This window comes from Podarcis vaucheri, assembly GCF_965113315.1.
Source record: "Podarcis vaucheri genome assembly, chromosome: 5".
In the NCBI taxonomy this organism is placed as follows: Eukaryota; Metazoa; Chordata; class Lepidosauria; order Squamata; family Lacertidae; genus Podarcis; species Podarcis vaucheri.
The window spans coordinates 3831383-3856396 of NC_138763.1; the positions used below are offsets into that span (position 1 = coordinate 3831383).

Here is a 25014-nt window from a genome sequence, read left to right on the forward strand (position 1 = left end):
TGTGTTTCACATCCCACACTGGGCCACCAGCCAAAGGTGATGGAAGGTACACTGGGCTTAGCTTCCTCAAATATTTTGTGGTGGGGAGGGGGGGAGAGAGCAAAGGAAGCTTGGCCCCTAGTATTTGGTTCCTGTGTCTGAAGGCAGTCCTGTATCAGGAAGTTTTTGCTGTGTGGTGTTCTGTTGTGTTTTTGTATATTCTGTTGGGGCACAAAAATAAATGATCATTATCATCTCCATGAATTTGTGCAATCCTCTTTTAAAAACATCCAAGTTGGTAGCCATCACTGGCTCCTGCGGGAAGGAGTTCCACAGTTTATCTATGTGCTGCATGTAGAAGGACTTTATCTCTCCTGAATCTTCCAGCATTCAGCTTCATTGGCCACACACTTTACATAATCTTAATCTTCTACAATATTGGTGGCATATGGTCCTCAAAAAGCCATTTGGTTTTTGTGTATTACTGAGTTTGGAGATATTCTCTATTTCCAGATTCTCAAGTAGACGAAGAAGTCGCTGTCTTGGATGCATTATTTATTATTGTTAGTTAATTAGTTTGTTGTTTATTAAATGAGGATAAAATCGAACCCCACATTGAAGGCTCTGTGGGGCTGAAGAACACTCCCCTGGAAATATCCAACCAAGTAGGACCGGAAGCCAACAAATCTGTAATGCCCATCTTCTGTTACTTCAAAACTGCTCGTTAGCTTTATTTATATATCAGTGAGACATTGATCTAACTTGCCCAGGCAAAAATGCAAGGAGCTGTTTCCATCTGAGGCTTTGTAAGAACTCAAAAAGATCATGAAAGATCTTCTTTCTTAGATGACAGCTGATAGCATCTATCTAGTCAGCATGGTCAAAGCTCACCTTCCCTCCCCCCTGACATTTAAAGTAAAAGGAAAGCCAAAATTATCTGTGATGGGCATGTTGATATAGCAGAGTCCTTTTGCACAACGGAATGATGAATAGTACGTGCCACATGCTTTAAGTTGCTTTATTTACAGTTCATTGTAGAGAAATTACAAACATGCATCTTGCCTCTGCGGGAGCAGAGAAGCAACCCCGTCCTTCTCCTCGGACTAACGAACACGGAGAGAACAGAGTGAAAAACAGGAAACCAGTGTAACGTCACATCCAGCTTCCCATTCCCGTGGGAAAACCCAACAGTGCTCTGACTGTGGAATGTAAACATTGTCTCGTGACAAGCACTTCGCTGCACAGTGAAGAGAGCAGAAACTAACATCCTCCCCCTTTCTGTGAACATCACTGGACAGCGTGTTCGTACAATATCAGTACAAACCCAACTTCTGTACATAGGTACAGTGTTGATCCTTTGATACAATCTTGGACAATACATCAGCAGGAATTTTATTACCTGGCATATAGGACACCGTTACGAGTCCCTTCTGAATATGTTCCCTAGCATGTTGCACCTTCAACTGCAAGTGCTTTGTGCTTTGCTTACAACCTTCTGAATTCAGCAAAGCCAAACATGCTTTGTTGTCCTGGTAAACCTGGATTGGACATTTGACAGGAATTTTCATGTCTTTGCACAATTGTAACAACCATTCACAATCCTTAAGTGAATAAGACAGTGCATTCAGTTCAGCTTCACAAGTACTTAAGCTAATTGTTGTTTGCTTCTTACATGACCAATCAAATAGACCCTGATTGTACATGTAGCAAACTCCAGACGTACTTTTCCTGTCTGTAGTGTCACTTCCAAAACTTGCATCTGCAAAAATTTCAAGACCACCAGACTTCTGATTGTTAAATCTCAGTCTGTAATGCATAGTGCCTTTCAAATAGCGTGCTATGCGTTTCAGAGCTTTCCAATCCTTAACAGTAGGATTGTTAACTTGTCTGCTTAGCAAATTACAGCTAACAGCAATGTCAGGTCTTGAACATCTGGCAATGAAGTTTAACTTGCCTAGCACACTTCTGTACAGTGTAGTGTCAGAAAATGCTTCTTCAGTGTCTTCTACCTGATAACCTGTTGTCATCGGTGTGTCTACAGGGTTAGCATCCATCAGGTTCAGTTTGCTTAACACATCAGCAATTTTCCGTGACTGGTGTACTAGAATGTTACCACTTTGATCTTTCTCTATTTCCAGAGATAGGTAGTTGTTTACCTCACCAAGATCTTTCATGTCAAAGTGCTCTTTCAGTTGAGCTAGGGCATTATTGTACATTGTGACATCTTTCCAAAAGAATAAAATATCATCAACATAAAACAAACAATACAGCTTCTTTTGCCCTTCCTCTTTGACAAACACACATGGATCAGCTTTCCCTTGCTTAAAACCTAGAGAAAACAATGATTCAGTGAGTTTTGTGTGCCAACACCGTGCACTTTGTTTGAGACCATAAAGGGACTTCTTCAGAGCACAAACAAATCCCTGTTTTACCTGTACGCCATCAGGTGGAAGCATATAAAGTGATTCACCTAGAGATCCGTACAAAAACGCTGTATTCACATCGTGGTGACTAATGTGAAGATTCTCCTCTGCAGCTAGCTTGAGCATAAGCCTAATGCTCTCATATCTCACCGTGGGTGAGTAGGTCTCGTGATAGTCTTCACCTGGTACCTGTGCAAAACCTCTGGCTACCAATCTGGCTTTGTGTCTGACTATCTTGCCATTTTGATCAGTCTTCGCTTTGAAGACCCATTTGCTTCCAAGCAGTTTCATTCCTGGAACTACTGGAACTAGCTCCCAAGTTTTGTTCCTTTCTAAGGAATCAAGCTCAGCCTTCATGGCATTTAACCATGGCTCAGCTTCCTTTGAATCCAAATCCTGGATTTCTTGGAAACTTGAAGGTTCAAATACCTTCTTGGAGCTTTTAACAGCTGCTACTGCTGTCTTAGCATATTCATCAGCAAATCTCTTTGGAGGTCTGCCTTTTGTGGCTCTTTGTGACCTGCGAATCAGCCTTTGGTCTTCAACACTTTCCTCTTCCTTCTTAGGAGAAAATTGACCTATTGTGAACAATGGTTCCTCCAATTCCTGATCAGAGCTTTCAGAGGGTCGCATAGAGGCTTTCGCACTCTTGAAATCCTCTGACTTATCTGATTCAGTTTCAGACTCAGAATCAGAACCTTCATCAGTGGGTGTGGGTTGTTGTTGCTTATCCTCAGTCTCATCACTGTCATCAGGATAACATTGAAAAATTCCCACGTTCTCCCCCCACTTGGCATTGTACTCAACACTTCTTGTGAGCCTAATTGTCTTAGAGTCAGTCATCATTATTCTGTAAGAACCTTTCTGATAACCTAGAAAGATACCATGCAATCCACGTTTCCCTAATTTGGAGCTTTGTGGTGAGTGAATCCACATATCAGAACCAAAAATTTTCATGTGTTTGATGTACGGTTTCTTACCAAACATCTTCTCATACGGGGTACAACCAATCGCTGAAGATAATCTGCGATTGTAACTGTAAACAAAACATGAGAGAGCTTCGGCCCAATAACTCTCTGGAAGATTGGCATCATGCAACAAGGTCTTTAACCCTTGAAGCAATGTTTGATTTGCCCTTTCGCAAAGCCCATTCTGCCATGGCGAGCGAGGACTGGACAAATCGTGTTGAATTCCTTTCTCAGTCAGAAAAGCTTCAAACTGCTGAGAAGTGAATTCTCCCCCGCGATCTGTGAAAAGAATTTTTATCTTCTTACCATGCACATTTTCCAACCAAGCACAGAATTCCTTGAACCTTGGAAAAGCCTCTGATTTCTGCTTGAGATTGTACACGTAAATATACCTGGAAAATGCATCAATGAGAACCATGAAGAACCTATTGCCACCTAAAGAGGGCGATAGTGGACCAACTAAATCAGCATGAACAATCTGGTATGGTTCTGTAGCTTGCCTACTAGACACCTTACCTTTCGCAGCCATTTTCACCTTATTTGCTGCGCATGCCTTGCACTTCATGTGGTACCTGCAGGGTTTAATAGTCATACCTTCAACCAAGGCAGGCATTTTAGATACTGCCTCAAAATGCAAATGACCAAATTTTCGGTGAAAATCATGAATACATTCTGCATGCAAACTTTTGTTAGAACCTGCAATGCAACAAGTATCATTCTGCACAACATCATCATAATACAAAACAAACAAACGATCAACACATTCAGCATGCAAAACATAATCGTCTTTCTTTGTGATGGTGCATTTCTTGTTCTTGAAGGAAACGTCAATGTTCCGTTCATTCAGCTGCATCACACTGAGAAGATTGTGTGTGGCATCTGGAACGTACAGTACATCATGTATCTCTAAGTCCAAACTGTGAAGAACAACAGTTCCGTAGCCTTGACTGGGGATCGTGTGGTCATCCGCCTGGTGAATCGCACCTTCCTGCGGTGTAAAAGACACGAACAGTCTCTTATCGTTGCACATGTGGTGTGTAGCTGCTGAATCAACAACGAAGAAAGATCTAGACGTCTTCTGGACCTTTGCGACCTTTGGAGTGAAGCGTGAGACCATTGCCTTGTGCTGCGTTGTCCTGGAGACCGGACCTTTGCCTTTGCTTTGGCCTTTTCCACGCGCTGAACTTCCGCTGCGCTGCTCTGTCTTGGCCCTGGGATATTTGCATTCCCTCTTCATATGGCCTAGACGTCCACACGAGTAGCATTTCACTGCCTTCAAAGCTTTGGCGCCCTCTGGTGGTTCCACTGCACTCTGGGATGACGTCTGTGAAGACTCCCCCTTTCCCATGCAGCTAGCACCCCGGCGATCTGCTTCATTCTGGATCACGGCAGTAACAAAGGCTACTGTGAGCTGAGCAGTTGGTTGAACAGCAATCTGAGTGGCAACGGACTCCCAACTTGGACCCAAAGAATGTAGTATCATGAAGGAATACACAGCCTCTGGAAAGTTGAGTCCTCTCTGTTGCAGCTCATGTCTCAGATTTTGCATCTCCATCAGGTGTTTACGCACATCTCCACCTTCAGCAAGAGCCATATCATGCAGCTTGGCATAGTAGTACATTGAGGAACCAGCTTCTGTCCTCAAGTGAGCTTCTCTTAAAGAGTTCCAAATTTCTTTGGCTGTGGTCTTTCCACGCAACAGACAGAGCTCTTCTGGGGATACTATCAACGTAAGTGTTCCCCTTGCTTTGGAATCCTTAGCATTCCAATCAGCTGTAATTGGAGCTGGGGGGTTGTCTGTAATAACATTAAACAGACCTTCTTTCCGCAGAATTGCCTCTGCATATAGCACCCACTCCGTGTAATTATTCTTATTGAGCTTAGGAATCCCAAAAGCATCAACCAGCTTTGCGTTTGCCATTTCTGCTGCTTAAAACGAGCTGCGTCACAGTCCTGCAGCTTTAGCCAAAAGCACTTTTAAAAGTACTTTCGTTTTCCCAGCCATCCAAGCCTGTGAGCTTGTGCCTGTTGGAGCCTTTGCCTGTTACGCGGCAAAACGGCTTTAAAAGTTCAAAGTCCAGCCATAAAGCATAAACAAGGAGCTGGCAGGCTGCTCCGGGAGCATGAGCACATACCTTCATCAATCAAACTTGACGCGCAGAGCAGATAACGCCGATCCGTTCCTCTGTTCCTCTGCCGGCATTCTTCAGTTTGATTTACGTCTTTCTGGGCCCGGAACCAAAATGTTGATATAGCAGAGTCCTTTTGCACAACGGAATGATGAATAGTACGTGCCACATGCTTTAAGTTGCTTTATTTACAGTTCATTGTAGAGAAATTACAAACATGCATCTTGCCTCTGCGGGAGCAGAGAAGCAACCCCGTCCTTCTCCTCGGACTAACGAACACGGAGAGAACAGAGTGAAAAACAGGAAACCAGTGTAACGTCACATCCAGCTTCCCATTCCCGTGGGAAAACCCAACAGTGCTCTGACTGTGGAATGTAAACATTGTCTCGTGACAAGCACTTCGCTGCACAGTGAAGAGAGCAGAAACTAACAGGGCTGAGTGTCTAGAGAACATCTGCAAACTCAGTTGAGATTTCTGCCCCTGATAAAGGATACTGTCTACCTGACTCTTTCCATAGAGCATTTCAGAGTGGGTGTCATCGCAAGAAGTCGTTTGCCACGCTGCCAGATCACTTATCTTCCTCAAATATTTTCCGCTAAGGGCACACATTAGCTCACTGAAGATTCAGCAGCCCAAATTCAGGCCACAGCCATTTCAGGACTGAACTACAAGATCTCGCACTGTCAATGTTTCTTAGCTAAGCAAATCAGTCTCTTAAGCTTAAGCCAAGAAAGAGTATTCTCAATAAGACTGAATATCAATATATGTATCAAGACTTTGAGATTAGACCACTGAAGAAGCCCGGAAAACTATCTTGGGAGTGTGCTACCTGCAAGCCCCAGTTAAAGGGCCCCATTGGGGACAAAGAGCGGTCTCTTGATTACTTGGACTGCCAGGGCAAAACAGGTGCAAAACGCCGGCACCCTGTCGTCTACAACTTCATTGTCTACAACTTATTAACATCTATCTACAATTCTACTAGCATCTCTCGGCATTGTGAATAACACCGAACTTAGCTTTTGTTGGTATCTTCATGAACTTATCTAAAAGACTGAGTTAAGCATTTAAAAAATCTATTGAAACCAGACATTGTAATTTCATTTTAGGCTGGGTAGTTCACAACTCTTTGTGGCTTTGTTTAATGTTTTGCATTTTTCTCAGAAGGTTGATAAAGTATGTATAATTATTGTTCTGTATATTAATCGCCAACGTGTTGCATGAGTCGCACTGCTTCTAACAGCAGCACAGGTTTCATGTTTCTAGCAATGTTTCTTACCAGGCTCTGCTCCTGCGTCTCAGACAGCATCTCCAGCTGCAGACATTACCAGATATTGTCTCTGTGCCTTGAAAACATCCACCTGATTTCTGCATTTCAAGCTGCTATTAAAAAGGCATATGGACAAGACATGATGGGATAATTTTTCTAGACATTTGGTTCTTCTAGGGGTGGGCAGACCTCAGACTTACGGGATCTACTTGCAGGTAGGTAGCCATGTTGGTCTGACGCAGTCGAAATATAAAAAGAAATAAAAAATTGTCCAGTAGCACCTTAGAGACCTTAACAAACTTAGTTGGTCTCTAGGGATCTGCTTGGTTTTTTAATAGAAGTCTGAGTTCCACCGTGTACAAAATACACACACTTAGAACTTACGAATCCTGATCCCAGGAATTTCTCTTGAGTGCCACACACAGAATCCACTTTCATTTACGTGAGCTTTTGTTGTTTTAGCAGTATAATTTAGGCCAGGGGTCAGCAAACTTTTTCAGCAGGGGGCCAGTCCGCTGTCCCTCAGACCTTGTGTGGGGCTGGACTATATTAGGGGGGGGGGCGGGAATGAACGAATTCCTATGCCCCACAAATAACCCAGAGATGCATTTTAAATAAAAGCACACATTCTACTTATGTAAAAACATACTGATTCCCGGACCATCCATGGGCCAGACTGAGAAGGCAATTGGGCCGGATTCGGCCCCCTTTAGTTTGCCTACCCATGATTTAGGAGAATTGAATCATTTCATTTTTGCTCTTATTGGGGGTCAATAAAACCTTGCCAATCTAGTGCAAATCACTCAGAGATGTAGATGCAATTTGACCTTCTGCTCAAAATACCGATTTTGCCCCAAAAGTTGATGCTACAGAAACATCCCTGGGATCCCTTTGGGTGACTATAATGTGCTCTGTGTGGGGTCTTCTTTGAGAACTCTCCAGATGCTGCTGCTGCTGCCCAGGCTGAGCTTTCTCATATTTATTTTTATTAGATATTTATTTATAACCCACTTTTTTCCCTGACAGGAACTCAAGGCATCTTCCAGATAAAAAATAAGAACATCTAGAAACACTGGGGAAAACAAGTAAACATCCATAGCATTAAAACTCTCTCTCTCTCTCTCTCTCTCTCTCTCTCTCTCTCTCTTTTCTCTCTCTTTCTCTCTCTCTCTCTATACACGCAATCTATTAAAACCATACAAATAATTACTATATAAAACAGCATAGCTGACTTCTCGGAAATGAAACTTTGTCATCCTCACAGAAAGGATCTGGAAATGGATTGAAACTAAAATAGCAGGCAGTGAATCACAATGCGGTTGCCTGCGTTGAAAATATGACTAGGTGTGAGAAAATACTAAGTACAGTCCTGTATACCTGAAGGAGCGTCTCCACCCCCATCGTTCAGCCCGGACACTGAGGTCCAGCACCAAGGGCCTTCTGGCAGTTCCCTCACTGCGAGAAGCCAAGTTACAGGGAACCAGGCGGAGGGCCTTCTCGGTGGTGGCACCCTCCCTGTGGAACGCCCTCCCACCAGATGTCAAAGAGAACAACTACCAGACTTTTAGAAGACATCTGAAGGCAGTCCTGTTTAGGGAAGCTTTTAATGTTTAATAGACTATTTTATTTTAAAATTCTGTTGGAAGCCTCCCAGAGTGGCTGGGGAAGCCCAGCCAGATGGGCAGGGTATAAATGATAAATTATTATTATATTATTATTATAGAGTCACAGAATTGTGGAGTTGAAAGGGAGCCATCTGGTCCAAGTCCCTGCGATGCCAGAATCTCAGCTAAAGCATCCCTGACAGATTGCCATCCAACCTCTGCTTAAAAACCTCAAAAGAAGGTCCATTCCACTGGCAAACAGCTCTTACTGTCAGAAAGTTCTCCTTAATATGCATTTCGCATCACCTTTCCTGTAATTTGAATCAGTTGGTGTACATTTACACCATCCATTCAGGGTGTGCATCAAAAAGCACAGCTCTTCTTCCAAAGCATCCTGGAAACTGTTGCTCCCCCCTCACAGTGCTATAATTCCCAGCGCCATTAACAAACTGTAGTTCCCGCGGTTCTTTGGGTTGTGTTTTAAATGAATGGTGTGGGTGTTTGGCTAAGAGAATTCCAGGTCTTGTCAGGCAGGGACCAAGAACAGGGTGACAATTGTAGTCACATAAGAAAATATTAGACTACAAAGTCCCCGCTCCCTGTCTGCGGACTGAGTTTTGTGGGATGTGAAACACAAGAGCAGTCCAGTACAACATTCCTAGAGTGAACATGTTTGCACATGGGGAGGGATGTTTGTCCAGCCAGCAGGTAAACTTCCTGTTTCCTTCTGGGCTGGGACAGACTTCTTCTGCATGTGACTAGAGGTGGGCGTGGCCTCACCTGTGCAGGTAATGACAAAAGCACAGGGCAGGGCAGCCATCTCTCTCTCTTTCACCACATGCATCGAAGAAGCAACATCTACTGAATGAAAGATGCTCTCTTGGCTATCAGCCAAGAGAGGACAAAGGGACTGTCTGTTGGATTCTCAGGCTGCAATCAGAGGTAAGTGGCCACACTCCAGGCATTCGGCTTGAGATCCTGGTTGACCTCCCCATCTGCGTCTCCCGGCAGGATACAGGCAAGGTCACTATCGGCGATCCCACTCAGCGTGAGAGGGACAAACCTCTCCTCCCTCCTCCCTGCTTCCCTCAGGGAGGGGAAAAGAGACAGACAGAAATCTATTTACATGTCTTTATTTCTGTCATTCCAGCAGTACAGAGAAACGTGTCTGCACTCTCCAGTCTCCAACAGTAGAGAGAAAACTCCACCCCTGTACTTCCAGTACAGGTCAGATGACACTCTTAAGCTTAAGTCTGCCTTCTGGGATCTGATTGTGAACAGAATGTGAGTAAACTCTTTTTATACTTTTGTAAAAGACTGTGTCGTCTCTTCTATTTTATGAGGGAATAAGGGGAAATTACCAGTATAGTTATTATAGAGGCTTTAGCGAGCCTGAGCAAACGCTGCCGTTGCAAACTTAAAATAAAGGGGAATGTATTACTCTGCTGAAATTGGGGAACTTGTTAACACAAGTTGGATAAGGATATAATCAGACAATATATCCTCTCCTGCATCCCTGAACATTCCCACAAGTTTCCCAGTTATCACTGAAGCTATGACTCTCTCTTGTTCCAGTAAAAACAACGAGGGTCTTGTGGGACCCTAAAGACTAATAAATGTATCATGACCTAAGCTTTTATGGACTTAATCAGGTGGACCACCGGTATAAAATTTACGGCATGTAATGCCTTAAAGGAAAATATTATGAAAATGATCTATTGGTGGTACATGACCCCAGTCAAGCTAGCCAAAATCTACCATTTGCCTGACAATAAGTGTTGGAAATGTAAAGAAACTGAAGGTACCTTTTACCACCTTTGATGGACGTGCCCGAAGATTAAGGCTTTCTGGGAAATGATATATAATGAAATGAAAAAGGTACTTAAATGTACTTTCCCTAAGAAACCAGAGGCCTTTCTCTTGGGCATTGTCGGCCAATTGGTGTCAAAGAAAGACAGAATTTTTTTATGTATGCTACAACAGCGCCAAGAATACTCATTGCAAAGTATTGGAAGACACAGGATCTACCCACCCTGGAAGAATGGCAGATGAAGGTGATAGACTACATGGGATTGGCTGAAATGACTGGCAGAATCCGCGGCCAGGGGAAAGAGACGGCGGAGGAAGACTGGAAGAAATTTAAAATTTATCTTAAGAAACATTGTAAAATTAAGGAATGCTAAAATGTTGAAGTTTTGGAAAATAGGGGATTACAGCTGTAAAAGATTAAGTAAAAGAAAAGAATAAGGGAAAATTTGATAAAATTAAGGGGTAGGATTTGCTGAAATAAATTTGGAAATTGGGCTGCAGAAAGGGGAGGTATGGGGAAGTCGGTGAAGTAAGGTTTAAGAAAAAAGGTTTCGAAATTATACATGTTTGTTTATGTGTTTGTTTGTTTGTTTGCATTGTGTAATGTTTGTGTTCATAAAAACTGTGAAAAACCAATAAAAAAAATTTTGAAAAAAAATAAGCTTTTATGGACTTAATCAGAGGCATGAAATGGAATTTTAGACAGCAGGTGCGTAGAGAAGAATTTTACAAGATGAGAGATGAACTGCCGTGAGATGGAAAAATTAAAGCATTGATAAGCAAAGCTTAAAATGTAGCAGATTGGAATTTACCCAGCATTGGTCAGATGACTGATGAGATAGCAAAGATAGCATTGGTAAGCTAAGGAACATGTGCCGTGCGATAAACATCATTTATATCTGTTTAACTGATGGCACTGAACTTCTAGTTCCAGGTACATCAACAGCAGCTGCTCTCAGGAGACATCCAGCAGCTAAATTGCATGCACACTGTGAGACAGAGGAGAGATTGGTACGGAGAGTGTCTCAAACTCAGGAGAAAGAGTCTTTGTCTTTTATGAGTCTAAACGCCATGTCTGCAAGATAACGGCAGGGGTGGAATGCGTATACCTATATTTAGTAACAGTTAAACGGCTAGTGTAGATTGAACAATGTCTTAGAGATGTCTTGAACTCTGATAGGTAGAATGTAAGCCAAGCCTCCTAAAGAGGGGCGGCAGCTGTAGGGATAATAAAAACACTGTGTCTATGCCTGATCAGGGCTCTTCGTATCCACGGGTACGGAGAGTCCGCCTTTGCAAACGCGAACAATAAAAGGGTTATCCTTATATATTGAAGTCCTCAGTCTATTTGTCTCCACGAATAACTTCTAACAATTCTTGGCGCCCGAACGTGGGGCCTTTGACGCGCTGCCTGAGCGAAATTCGGACCCCGGGTAGGCGCCCCTCCGTTATTGCGGAGTGACTCGGACCGAGTCCCGCCCGGGACGGCGCACAAGGGCTAGAGACAGGACTCAATATATGGGAGGAAAGTATTGAGCTCTTTTTGGCGGTCGGGGACCGCGAGAACCCAGCGGGGACGCCCGCCTGTTCACTAGTCACGAGAAGTGACGCTGGACTGTATTGGGTGAGTAGACGAGAAAGAGAAATAAAAAGGGACGGGAAGGGGGTGAGAGATTCGTCTCCTGACCTGTTCACTAGTCGTGAGAAGCGGCGCTGGACTGTATTGGGTGAGTAGACGAGGGAGAGGTATTAAAAGGGAAAGGGGGCGAGAGAATCGTCTCTTGAGTGAAAGAGAGGCTCCAAACGGACGCGTGAGTGTGGATCAGGGTTCGGCCCTGACAGGAGGATTAGCTTGCGGTTCCGTCTCTCCCGCGAGGGAAGCGGCCAGGCGATTCCGTGCGATTGTGAGAGAACGTGAATTTGGAGACATTGTGAATAATGGGCAAAAATCAAAGTAAGAGGCAGAAGGAATCCAATGGAAATAATCCCATAGATCCCAATAGTCTATTGGGACAGGTATTGTGCAGTGGAATGAGGAGTATTTAAGGCAATATACTGTCAGCCTGTCAAAGGTCATTATGATTAATTTCTGCAGGGTGGTTTGGCCAAAGTACCCCATAGGGCCAGACGGGACGTATAATTGGAAGCCGGAAGGGGGCAGATTGGGGGGGAGGCAGAGGCACCTGTGTGATGGATTCACAAAACAGGCCGCTGAAAACATTTTACAAGCAGGTTTTTATCCTGTTTCAAAACCCCCTTTTCCCCTCTCCCCCTTCATAGGTTTACATAGAAATGTTTCTCTTGTTCCCTGGCTCTGTTCCCAGAAGAGAGTTTGCAACAAACTAAATGTGCTATTGCCAAGGTCAGTTGGCCTGAGAGCGAAAGGCATTGTTTTAATTCAGCTACCTTTGTTACATAGAAAATGCTTAGCTAAAAGTTTTTTTTTTAGCCTTAGAGAAAATGAAAAGTTGCAGCCCTTTAAGTAAATAATGACTTGTTGCACTATTATTTTCACTAAAGCACAAGGATGGAGGAGCAGCCTGACTAGCCCCCCCACACACACACACCTTGCACGAGACTGGCAAATAGTAATGAATTATAATCCTTTGCAGTTGTGGCTCTTGAGGAAAAAGAAAAAGAAAAAGAAAAAGAACCTGTGCTCCATTTCTACTTGTTAGGTATTTAAGACCACCTGGGGACAAGTGGCGTGTTGGAAGATGCTTTTGAAAAGTGTAAGCTAAAGTTGTGATTTATTGTAGCATCTTGGGGGGGGGGGGAATCTTAAGTGGGAGAAGTGTTTGGATACAGTTCTGGTAGCCTGAAAAGCCGCCTTCTCTTAGGCTCAAGGTGTGAGGGATTTCTTCCATGAGGTGGTGTGTGTTTTGTGTGTTGACGATACCCTGTAGAAGACTCTGGAATTATAGTGCAGGCAAGGTTGTGGCTCATTATCTTAAACAGAGCATTTTATGGGTCAAAGAAGCAATATATAATTTGCATGTGCTATTATTTTTCCTCCCTTGTGGTATTTGTCAGGCGTTAAATGCTTCCAACTGTACAGAAGCCTGTTATTTTCCGCCCTAAATTTTATTCAGAAAAGCACACAAGTCAAGAACATTGTAGTCTTGACTAAAGGTAAACACTGAGTCTGACACCTGCAGATAAAAGTGCAGCCTGCTGCAAAATAAATAAAATGAATGCTATTGATTGCTTTGGCAGCACAAGCCAAACTTAAATACAATTTGTTTAATTACAACAAAAATGAAGTTTTATGAAGTAGTATACTTCATCTTTGTAGAAGATTTTATGTGTTGTGTGCTGGTAAGTAAAATCCCACCACGCTTGTATAATTTTGCTCAATTATCAGAGCAGCTAAGAGGGAAAATGAGCCCGGAAGGGGACGAGGAAATTACCCCCAGACCCCCGGAATCATTTGCTATAGATGCAACAAACCGGGTCACTTCGCACAGAGGTGTCGAAGTCCAAGAGCTCAAGTGCAGGAACGGGCCAATGCAGAGAGGGGAAGTCAGCCCCAAGGACAAAACAGGACAAATGAGGAGACAGGGATTGAAGAATTGTTTAGTTTATATGAATAGGGAATCTCTGGCTCAACCGTAGAGGCCCGGAATGAGCCACTGGTGAATTTATGCGTAGGGCCCCTTAAAAAAAATCACTGATCTTTTTGGTAGACTCTGGAGCTACGCGGTCATCGGTTTGTATACCTATCCCCGGGGTAGGAAAAACAACCTCAAATCTGAAAGTGGTGGGAGTGAGCGGTGCGGCAAAAGAAGTTGTACAGTTGGAAGAAACTGTAATAATGAGAGGTGACCGGGTAGTGGAGGGATCACTGCTGTTTATACCAGAATCAGGAATGAATTTATTGGGAAGGGATTTGATGATAGGACTGGGTTTTCAGTTAGTAGACTTAGACCAGGGAATCCCCATGTACCTCTTAAAGGAGGAAGACGAGGGACAAATAGACCCAACAGTTTGGGCAGACGGCAAGACGGTAGGAAGATTAGATATAGTCCCCATTAAAATCACAGTGAAACCAGGGATCACCCAGTCCTGGACCCCTCAATACCCCATGACACGTAAGGGGCGGGTGGGATTGCAACCAGTAGTGGATGGATTGTTGGAGCAGGGGTTGCTAGAACCTACCATGTCAACTGGTTGGGAGAACTGGGAGTAAAAGTGTGTAAAGAAAAATTGCAATTCGTTCAGAGAAGGGTAAAGTATCTGGGACACCTGTTAGAGGGGGGAACAAGGAAATTAGACCCTGAAAGAGTGAAAGGGATTTTAGAATTACAACCCCCAAGAAATAAGACAGACGTGAGGAGGATGTTGGGATTATTGGGATATGGTAAGGCTGTGGATTGACCAATATGCAAAGATGGTCCAATTTTTGAATCAAAAACTTGTAGGAGACGGAAAGGTGGCCTGGGACAAAGAGGATGAGGCAAGATGGGAGGGAATAATAATAATAATAAAAAAGGTATTGGCCGGAGCTCCAGTTCTGGCATTGCCTAACCTACAACAACCATTCCATCTGTATGTGACGATCAGTTCTCAGACTGCTGTGGGGGTATTGGCCCAGAAGAGAGGGGGGCGGTATCAGCCTGTTGCCTATCTCAGTAAGACTTTGGAACCTGTAGTAAAGGCATGGCCCACGTGTATTCAGGCGGTGGCTGCCGCGGCTATGCTAGTGGTTGAGAGTAGAAAATTGACGTTCGGTGGGGCCTTGATAGTTCATAGATAGCCCCCATCAGATATCCACAGTAATGACAGGGGCGGCCTCTACCTGGATGACCGATGGGCGTCTGGTAAAATATGAAACTATTTTGAGAACAAGCCCCAATATCACTCTGGGAACTGATCGAAATCTAAACCCAGCTGAATTCTTGATTGGGGAAAGGAGAGAGTGGGAGCCGGATGAACATGACTGTATGGGCACCATACAGTTGATGTCAAAGGTCCGGGAAGATTTATTAGAAACGCCGTTGGCAACAGGGGAAAGATGGTACACTGATGGTTCAAGTTATGTAGAAGAAGGGAGGAGGAAATCAGGGTATGCTGTCGTTAAAGAAGATGGGGAGATTCTCGAAAGCGGGGCTTTGCCGGCAACGTGGTCAGCTCAGAAATGTGAAATCATGGCCCTAACACTGGCCCTCGAGTTGGGAAAAGGGTTGGAGGTAACGATATGGACAGACTCCCGATACGCATGGGGCGTGGTCCACGCCTTTGGTGGAGCGTGGCGAGACCGAGGGTATGTTAAGGCAGATGGGAAACAGATAGAACATATGGCACTGTTAGAAAGATTATTGGATGCCCTTACCGGACCTGAAAAGGTTGCGGTGGTACATGTTTCAGCCCATACTAAGGGAACAAGTCCTGAAGAGGTGGGGAACAGGTGGGCTGATCTCAGGGCCAAAGAGGCAGCTAGAGGGATTCCAAATGATATGATAGTTCACCAATACACCCTGAAGGTACCCGTTTTGACAAGGGCTGATACAGAAAGTCTGGTTTTTGCCCCCCAGGAGGCTGAGTATGTGACTGAGGAGGGATGGGAGAAGATAGATAATGAATGGAAAACCCCGGAAGGGCAAGTAGTATTACCAAAAACCCTAATGATGGGAGTTTTAGAAAAGGTACATGAAAGCGGGCATTTTGGGACCGAGGCTATGGTCAATATGGTAAAATCCTTATATTGGAATAAGGACATGTGGCCTATGGCACATTCCATAGCTTGGAAGTGTTTAATATGTCAAAAGGTAAACAAGACTAGAGCCAAGAAAACTGAGAAAGGGGGAAGGCCGCTCGCAGTGTGGCCCTTCCAAAAGGTAGACAAATAGACTTTACGGAACTCCCGGAAAAAGGGGGGGGCAAAAATATCTGTTGGTGCTCAAAGACCATCTCACCGGATGGGTGGAAGCCTTCCCAAGTAGGAAGGCGACAGCCCAGGTAGTCACCAAAGCCATATTGGAACACATAGTCCCCCGATTCGGTGTAGTTGAGGCAATAGATTCAGATAGGGGTACCCACTTCACCCAGAGGGTGTTGCAAGAAGTAATGACAACCTTGGGGATCAAATGGGACCTCCACACCCCTTGGCACCCTGAAAGCAGTGGAAAGGTAGAAAGGGCGAATGCTGAAATTAAGAAACATTTGACTAAATTATATTTGGAAAATGGGCTACCCTGGACAAAGAACCTTCCCCTGGCATTGCTAAAAATGTGTATAGCCCCCAGAAAAGATCTGGGGGGGGGTTCCCCTTTTGAACTAATGATGGGAAGACCATATCTGGCCCAGCTGGGTCAACCTCTGGTAGAATTTAAGGATCTGTTTTTAAGGAAATATTTGCAGTCACTCTCCCAGTCTTTGTTATCTCTCCATAGGCGTGGAGTACTAGTTCAGCGTCCTCCATTGTTGGAGCATCAGCACTCATTTCAGCCTGGTGACCGGGTCCTGATAAAAGCGTGGAAAGCAGAGAAGCTTCACCCTGCTTGGGAAGGTCCATTTCAAGTGCTGCTTAGCACGGAATCGGCAGTAAGGACCAGAGAGCACGGGTGGACTCACTATCACAGAGTCAAGAAAGCTCCGCAGGACTGGACAATATCCGCTGATCCAGTCAACCCGTTGAAGGTGACGCTTACAAATCAGGGAACCAGGAACCAAAACAGGCTCGGACGTTGACACAATTTCCTTAATGTGTTTGTTTTGTACTTGCAAGTGCTTTTATGAGTGTTGTTGCTGTGTTCATTGTGAGTGTTGTGTGTTGTGTGTACATTGCACAGAACTATGTGATATAATCTTTATAGAGGATGTAATTATCCAATATTGTATAGTTACTTTAGAAGGAGAGGTCCTTTGCAATCTGAATAGGACCCCCACGGTAGTACAAGCCCTAGAACAATTGAGACGAAAATCAGAATGAGAGGGACTATAGTAAGAGTTAGTTTATTGGCCATAGGAATAATTACAAGCGCAGCGAAAGATCAAAATTGTAGCCAGTGCATTCAAATCACCAAAACTGGAAATAGGGTTACCCGAACCTTAATGTATTATAATGTTGCTCCGGAGTGCGTAGAAAAGTTAGACCCCTGTGTTCATAACCAAACTCAATATTTTCGATGCAGGACAAGAGAAAATAAGACCGAATGTTATGAGCCCCTGGCAGTGGGGCCCATTACGTCCAGTATATATGTGTATGGGTATAAGGGAGAAACAGCAAACAAAGCCGGAGAAAGAGCATACATGTTAAACTGCCCTATGTGAGTTTGAGGCAAAGTATCGAAAAGAGGGGGGATTGTGAGACAGAGGAGAGATTGGTACGGAGAGTGTCTCAAACTCAGGAGAAAGAGTCTTTGTCTTTTATGAGTCTAAACGCCATGTCTGCAAGATAACGGCAGGGGTGGAATGCGTATACCTATATTTAGTAACAGTTAAACGGCTAGTGTAGATTGAACAATGTATTAGAGATGTGTTGAACTCTGATAGGTAGAATGTAAGCCAAGCCTCCTAAAGAGGGGCGGCAGCTGTAGGGATAATAAAAACACTGTGTCTATGCCTGATCAGGGCTCTTCGTATCCACGGGTACGGAGAGTCCGCCTTTGCAAACGCGAACAATAAAAGGGTTATCCTTATATATTGAAGTCCTCAGTCTATTTGTCTCCACGAATAACTTCTAACAACACCATACATTTAAAACTCACATTCACCGCCCTGAGTAAAGAATCCTGGGAACTTTGGTTTGCCCCCTCGTGGTGCTACCATTCCCAGCATGCTGAACAAATTAGAGTTCCCAGGATTCTTTGCAGAAAGCCATGCGCTTTTGAGGTATGCTGCAGATGTGTTGCAGAGTGATCCAGGGGATAAAATTCCTGCATGTTTAAGTTTTTTCCTCCGGCGCTGGAGCAACAAGTTATGGGCGCAGACTGTTTTTTGCTGCGCCGGTGGGTTCCAGAGGCTGAGCAGAGTGCTGGAGATCAGCTGTGAGATGCTGGAGTGTTTGCTCTGAATGAGCGGACGAGTAGCTGTGCCGAAATGCCGGAGGAGGACGAGGAGGACCTGGAGAGTCTCTGTGTCTGAGCAGCGGTGTTATATCAGCCAGCCGTGGTGATTTACAACCCAGGTGGCTGTGATGGAGCAGCCTTGCGGCGGGAAGAGAAGCTGGAAGAGAGTTTTGGGGACTCTGCTACATGTTTACGTCTTTTCCTCCTCCAGTGCTGGCGCGACAAAAATATGCTTTTATCCAAGGAAAGGGTGGTAGAGCATTTGATACAGTGTTATGTACTGAGTTGAATAGGATCCAAAAGGCAGCAGTCTGATTGGTCCTAGAACAATAGGATCCAGAATGCAGCAGTCTGATTGGTCCACAGGAGCCACCCAATCCAGCTCCAGGTGAAAGTGAATCCGCAACCTGATTGGCCTACAGGTGAATCCCGGAATTAGACAATCACGTGGGGCCCATTGTGTAAATAATGTATATAAAGCAGATATTCTGGAAGAACTTCAATTCCTCCTCACCACTATGAGCTGAATAAAGAGCATGAAATCCACTCTCGACTCCATTTCATACAGGTTTACAAATCAACCTTACTAGATGGTTGAAATGGGAATCAAAGACCATCGCAGGGGAGAAAGGCGTCCACTCCGAATCACACACCGGAGACACCAGAGGGCAGCCCCTGCCATTTCCTCCCTAGGAGAGAGAAGAGGCCAGCAGCCCCTCCTATTCACCAAAGAGGTAGCAGGTACAGCTTCCGGATAGCAACCAATGTTCTGCTCTGGTGTAAGCAGCAATATCGAAAGCAACATGATGGCAAGAAACAATTACAGTATAGAAAATTTTATGAAATAATGCAAAACTATCAAACTGAAGTCTCTGAAAGTCCTTGAATAAGTCACGGTGCCAGACTTTACCCGGCAGACATTAAGCTTGTAAAGCTTTGTATAATCGGTGAACGCCCTCGGATCAGATGTCAAGGAAATAAACAACTATCTGACTTTTAGAAGACATCTGAAGGCTACCCAGTATCAGGAAATTTTTAATGTCTAATGTTTTACCATTTTTAACATGCTGTACGCCACCCAGAGTGGCTGGGGAAACCCAGCCAGATAGGCGGGGTATAATTATTATTATTATTATTAAGTAAAACAGTTGGAGGCTTTCAGCACCTGCTGTGGCTGCAGAGACTGATGTGGGAGAGACATGTTTTGTTGCAGCCAGGGCAGAGGAAGGCGTCCGCTTGCCTGCTGCAGATGCACCAGGGCGTTTCTTCTCTCTGTGCTCCTCCGAGCGTTCATTCCTCCTCCGGTCACTGCTATGGATGCACGACCTGACTATCTCCAGGCTCTGTGGGCGGTATATCAATATATATCTCCCCAAACTGGTTTGAAGTCCACATTGTGATATCCGTTTCATAGTTTTTGGCCTGGGCTTATATAGCGGATCACGATGTGTGTTAGGGCTGGGTGATATCATCGTCCCAAACCAGCTTAAAGTCCTTATCCCAGCAGACCAAAACCCCGCTGGACGCCTAGGGGGCGCTCGCCTTTCCAGGCTCTCTTCTAGCTCTTTCTCTCTATGGTTGCACCCCTCGTTCTTATTGGTTTCCCCTTCATCACGTGCTGGTCGCGTTTCCGGCCACGGGAGGAACATATGCTCCATAGAGATAAGTAAAATATGCAGATGATACCCAGCTCTACCTCTCTTTCAAATCAGAACCAGTGAAGGCGCTGAAGGTCCTGTGTGAGTGCCTGGAGGCGGTTGGAGGATGGATGGTAGCTAATGGATTGAGGTTGAATCCTGACAAGACAGAAGTTTTGGGGGGACAGGGGGTGGGCGGAGGTGGGGGACTCCCTGGTCCTGAATGGGGTAACTGTGCCCCTGAAGGACCGGGTGTGCAGCCTGGGAGTCATTCTGGACTCACAGCTGTCCATGGAGGCACAGGTCAATTCTGTGTCCAGAGCGGCTGTCTACCAGATCCGTCTGGCATGCAGGATGAGACCCATTCTACCCACAGACTGTCTCACCAGAGTGGTGCATGCTCTAGTTATCTCCCGCTTGGAGTACTGCAAATGCGCTCTCTGTGGGGCTACCTTTGAAGGTGACCCGGAAACTTCAACTAATCCAGAATGCGACAGCTAGACTGGTGACTGGGGGCGGGCGCTGAGACCACATAACACCGGTCTTGAAAGACCTACATTGGCTCCCAGTGCGTATCCGAGCGCAATTCAAAGTGTTGGTGCTGACCTTTAAAGCCCTAAACGGCCTCAGCCCAGTATACCTGAAGGTTCTGCCCAGACACTGAGGTCCAGCGCCGAGGGCCTTCTGGCGGTTCCCTCACTGCGAGAAGCCAAGTTACAGGGAACCAGACAGAGGGCCTTCTCGGTGGTGGCGCCCGCCCTGTGGAACACCCTCCCACCAGATGTCAAAGAGAACAACAACTACCTGAAATTCAGAAGACATCTGAAGGCAGCCCTGTTCAGGGAAGCTTTTAATGTGTGACATCTTAGTGTATTTTTTGTCTTTGTGGAAGCCGCCCAGAGCGGGGTACAAATAAATTAAAATTAAATTTATTATTATTATTATTATTATTAAAAGGTCGGAGTAAATCTCGATGTCAAAAACTGGACGCCTCCTCGGCCGCGGTGGCCTATGGGCCACATAAAAACCCGTAGCCGCGTTTTCCTACTTCGACCATAGCTCGGAAGGGAGCCTTTCCATCCCTTGGAGTATGGCGGCGGGGAAGGGAAGGGGGGAGACGGGAATAGTTCCATTTAAAAACCGGAAGTCGCACGGCTCTCGAGTTTCTTATTTCTATAACGCGAAAGTCAGAGGAGTCTTCCGTCAGAGAGATGCCGAAGTGTCTTGGCGCCGCACTTCTCTGCTCCCTTTATAAAACCAGAGCCCTGGTTTCTGTATAGAGGTGGCTAGAAGTCCCTCGCCCACCCTTTCGCCATGGGTTTTTTAAAGAAGTTCCACTCCAAGCGCTGCTCTATTGCTGTCTAGCTCTGTGGTGCCGGAAGCGGAAGTGGCGTGACGTCAAGGTTTACCGTATCTGGGCGGCGCCAGGAGCGGAAATAGGCCTTTGTCGAGACATCTTTAGGAATTTATTTCGCTCTCTGCTGCTCCGAAAACGGAAATCCGCTAAGATCCCTCTAGGAATTTCTTTGGAGCTCTGCGGCGCCAGAACTGGAAATGGACAGTCGTTGGGACCTCTCTAGGAGTTTATTTGGATCTCTGCTGCTCCGAAAACGGATATGGGCCAGAACCCCTCTAGGAATTTCTTTGGAGCTCTGCTGCGCCAGAACTGGAAATAGGCCGTCGTTGAGACCTCTCTAGGAATTCCTTTGGCTCTCTGCGGCGCCGGAAGCGGAAATGGTCCGTTGTCAAGGCGACGCGCGCCGGCTTCTCCAGCCATGGAGGAGTCTCCGGCGCAGACCCCGGCGTCTCCCCGGGAGGCGACTCCGCGGCGCAGTCCCAGGCCCCACAGCGGCTCGGGTCCGGCCCGCACCTACAGCCTGCGGCCCGCCTTCCAGCACAAGTCAGTGGCCGGGGAGGGGGCAATGGGCTCCTTGGCTCCCTTATTCACTCCTGGCCTGCAGGGAGATCAAGGCGGGGCTTGCTGGGTCCAGCGACATCTGGATCCCACCAGGTTGTGCCTCCCGCTTTGGAGGCCGACACGCATCACTCTGGGATACAAATCCCCCTCGATCCCTTTACAGTGGTGCCTCGGGTTACAGACGCTTCAGGTTACAGACGCTTCAGGTTACAGACTCCGCTAACCCAGAAATATTGCCTCGGGTTAAGAACTTTGCTTCAGGATGAGAACAGAAATCGTGCTCTGGCAGCGCAGCAGCAGCAGGAGGCCCCATTAGCTAAAGTGGTGCTTCAGGTTAAGAACAGTTTCAGGTTGAGAACGGACCTCTGGAACAAATTAAGTACTTAACCCAAGGGACCACTGTACAGTGGTCCCTTGTTTCTCAAACACCTTGGTACTCAAACACCTTGGAACCCAAACACTGCAAACATAGAAGGAAGTGTGCGAACTTTTTTCAGAAGCCAAACGTGCTCCGATTTGAGTGTTAAGCTGAGGTCTTTCTGGTTTTGCTATGTATTTTGCATTTTGCAGGCACGCGGGTGGCGCTGTGGGTTAAACCACAGAGACTAGGACTTGCTGATCAGAAGGTCGGCGGTTCGAATCCCCATGACGGGGTGAACTCCCATTGCTCAGTCCCTGCTCCTGCCAACCTAGCAGTTCGAAAGCACGTCAAAGTGCAAGTAGATAAATAGATACCGCTCCGGCAGGAAGGTAAATTGCGTTTCTGTGCGCTGCTCTGGTTTTGCCAGAAGCGGCTTAGTCCTGCTGGCCACATGACCCGGAAGCTGTATGCCAACTCCCTCAGCCAATAAAGTGAGATGAGCGCCGCAACCCCAGAGTCAGCCACGACTGGACCTAATGGTCAGGGATCCCTTTACCTTTACCATGCATTTTTGTTTTTGCGGCTTTTTTGTTTTGTTTTTGTTACTGTGTAGAACCCAGCTCAGCTACTGATTGATTGATTGATTGTGCAACTGCAGTACATTTTTTATTGCTTTCATTTTATGGATCAGTGATCTCGTTCGATAGTAAAATTCATGTTAAATTGCTGTTTTGGGGGTTGTTTTTAAAAGTCTGGAACGGATTAATCCATTTTGCATTACTTTCTATGGGAAAGTGCACCTTGCTATTGGAATTGACTTCCGGAACGGATTAAGTTTGAAACCAAGGTACCACTGTATTTTCAAGAACTTTCAGATCCTTTCTTATGTTGACTTGAAGCTGGCATACATTTAGTTCCCAGTCCCTGAACTACGGAGCATCAGCACATATCCTGCATCCTAAGTCTTCCAGCCATGACCTGATACTTAATTGTTTGCCCATGTGCTGGGTGTCTGTTCATTTGTTGTATAGGAATGCCATCAGTCACGGCCCTTCTTCACACCTGTACAGCCCCTGAAGGCTTAAACCATGTGAAGATGTAAATTGAGTGTGAATCCTCTCGAAGATGTACGCCTGAAGTTTGGGAGTTGTCACAAATCAGACATCCCAGACTCCAGTTATTTGTTATACTGATGGAGGGGAGATATAACTGTACGCCATTCTTTCCTATTAGATTCCGCCCTTCTACGGTGAAAGATTGTATCCATGAGGTGTTAAAAGAGGAGCTGGCCAGTGTACAGTACAACCCTGAAGAGATCCCACAGCTCACCAAATCCTTATCAGAGACGATCCTGGAAAAGTTAAAAGGTAAGAGCATGTGCCAAGAGTAATTGCCTTTTTCTTCCTATATCTTCCTGCCCAACTCACCCACCCTTTCTCTCTCTTGGGCACACGGGCACATACCCTTGCTGATGTTCTTCCATCTGGCCAAACATATGATGCGACAATATACAGGTGTGAAATCTTTCAGTTTTCCCCAGTCATTTTTCTTCCCCATCTTTCTTTCTAGGGAAAGGTTTTCACCGGTATAAAATGGTGGTGCAAGTGGTGATCGGAGAACAGAGAGGCGAAGGAGTTAAGTAAGTTAGGCTTCCCTCCCTTCCCACCAAATCATTCACATTTCTTAATATTTTGCACTGTGGGTTGTTGTTGTTGTTGTTGTTGTGTGTATGCCTTTGTAAATTGTGAAATCTGAGAGTTCATATTTATCCCAAGCATTCTACAATTGACAAATTTACACAATTCCTCTGGGGACTTAATGTATTCTGACTTGCACAGCACACCCCCAACATTCAGAGCAAATTAAACACCTTTGTAGTGATAGCATGTTTGGTGTGGGTAACTCTCCCTTCACCTTTGTAGTGATAGCATGTTTGGTGTGGGTAACTCTCCCTTCCTTCACTTCACCTGGAGGGCTTCCATGCCTGTTCTCACTTTTTTTGTCTCCAGATGGTTCTTCTGGGTTTTACCACCACAGAGCTGGAGGCATTGGGTTGCCTGCAAAACAGCTTCCACTCACACAACTGAACTTTCCCTCTCCTCCCCCTGCATGCCCCCCAAATCTATTCTGAGGGATCCCGCAGCCCTCCAGAGTAAATTTTGTAGGCATGCAAGGGGGAGGAGAGGGAAGAGAAGTTCCATTGCAGAAGCAAATTTGTTCCGCAAGCCCAATGACTTCATTATGTTCAACCAAATTGCCCTCTTCTTGTTTGGGATCAACCTTTCTATCCCTGTTGGTCCCCACCCCAGGGCAGATTTTGGGGAAGCATTTTCAGCGTATGAAGGGAATGAACAGTCTTGAAATACGGCTGATTATCACCAACTGATGTTTTTCTTTGTCAATGGACGGTTCCTCATTTGTTTCTTCAGCATGGCTGCACGGTGCTTCTGGGATTCAGACACAGACAACTACGCTCAGGATATTTTCATGAATGTAAGTGACTTGCTGCTTTTGCCATGCATCACCCATTGAAGGCTGCTTAAAAACCATGTGTCCTGATGTTCTCATGTGTAAAACCTACAAAATTTGCAGAAGAAAATTTCCATCATGCTTGTGACTGCACCAGATTCCCAAAGTCATGAATTCGTTTGCCTCTGAGGTCGTTTTCGCTCACGGAGGTGTTCTCCTTGTCATTTCTGCAGGACACCCTCTTCTGTGTGGTGGTCGCCTTTGGCTGTTTCTTCTACTGACGCGGGTGAAAGGTTCAGAGAAGATAACTGTTTCCAATATATTTTTGAGGATGGACACTCCCGTTTACAAAATACATTTTCTACTTGATGCTTTTATGACGGATTTCTGCTGCTGCCTCTATATAGCTAGAGTTTTCTGCACAAGCCCCACTGAAAATA

At 45.4% G+C, this 25014-nt stretch overlaps 2 protein-coding genes across 2 annotated transcripts in view; one reads left to right on the forward strand and one right to left on the reverse strand.

Moving 5' to 3' along the window:
* LOC309532935 (uncharacterized protein) overlaps positions 1-25014 on the reverse strand; it is a 317735-nt gene that overhangs the window by 52343 nt on the left and 240378 nt on the right. The window lies entirely within an intron of this gene.
* DYNLT2B (dynein light chain Tctex-type 2B) lies at positions 21602-24951 on the forward strand (the record flags this gene model as incomplete). Its single annotated transcript, XM_082224692.1, has 5 exons — positions 21602-21726; positions 23339-23472; positions 23675-23744; positions 24535-24598; positions 24808-24951. 5 exons carry the CDS (start codon positions 21602-21604, stop codon positions 24853-24855), a joined length of 441 nt encoding a protein of 146 aa, XP_082080818.1. The 3' UTR covers positions 24856-24951.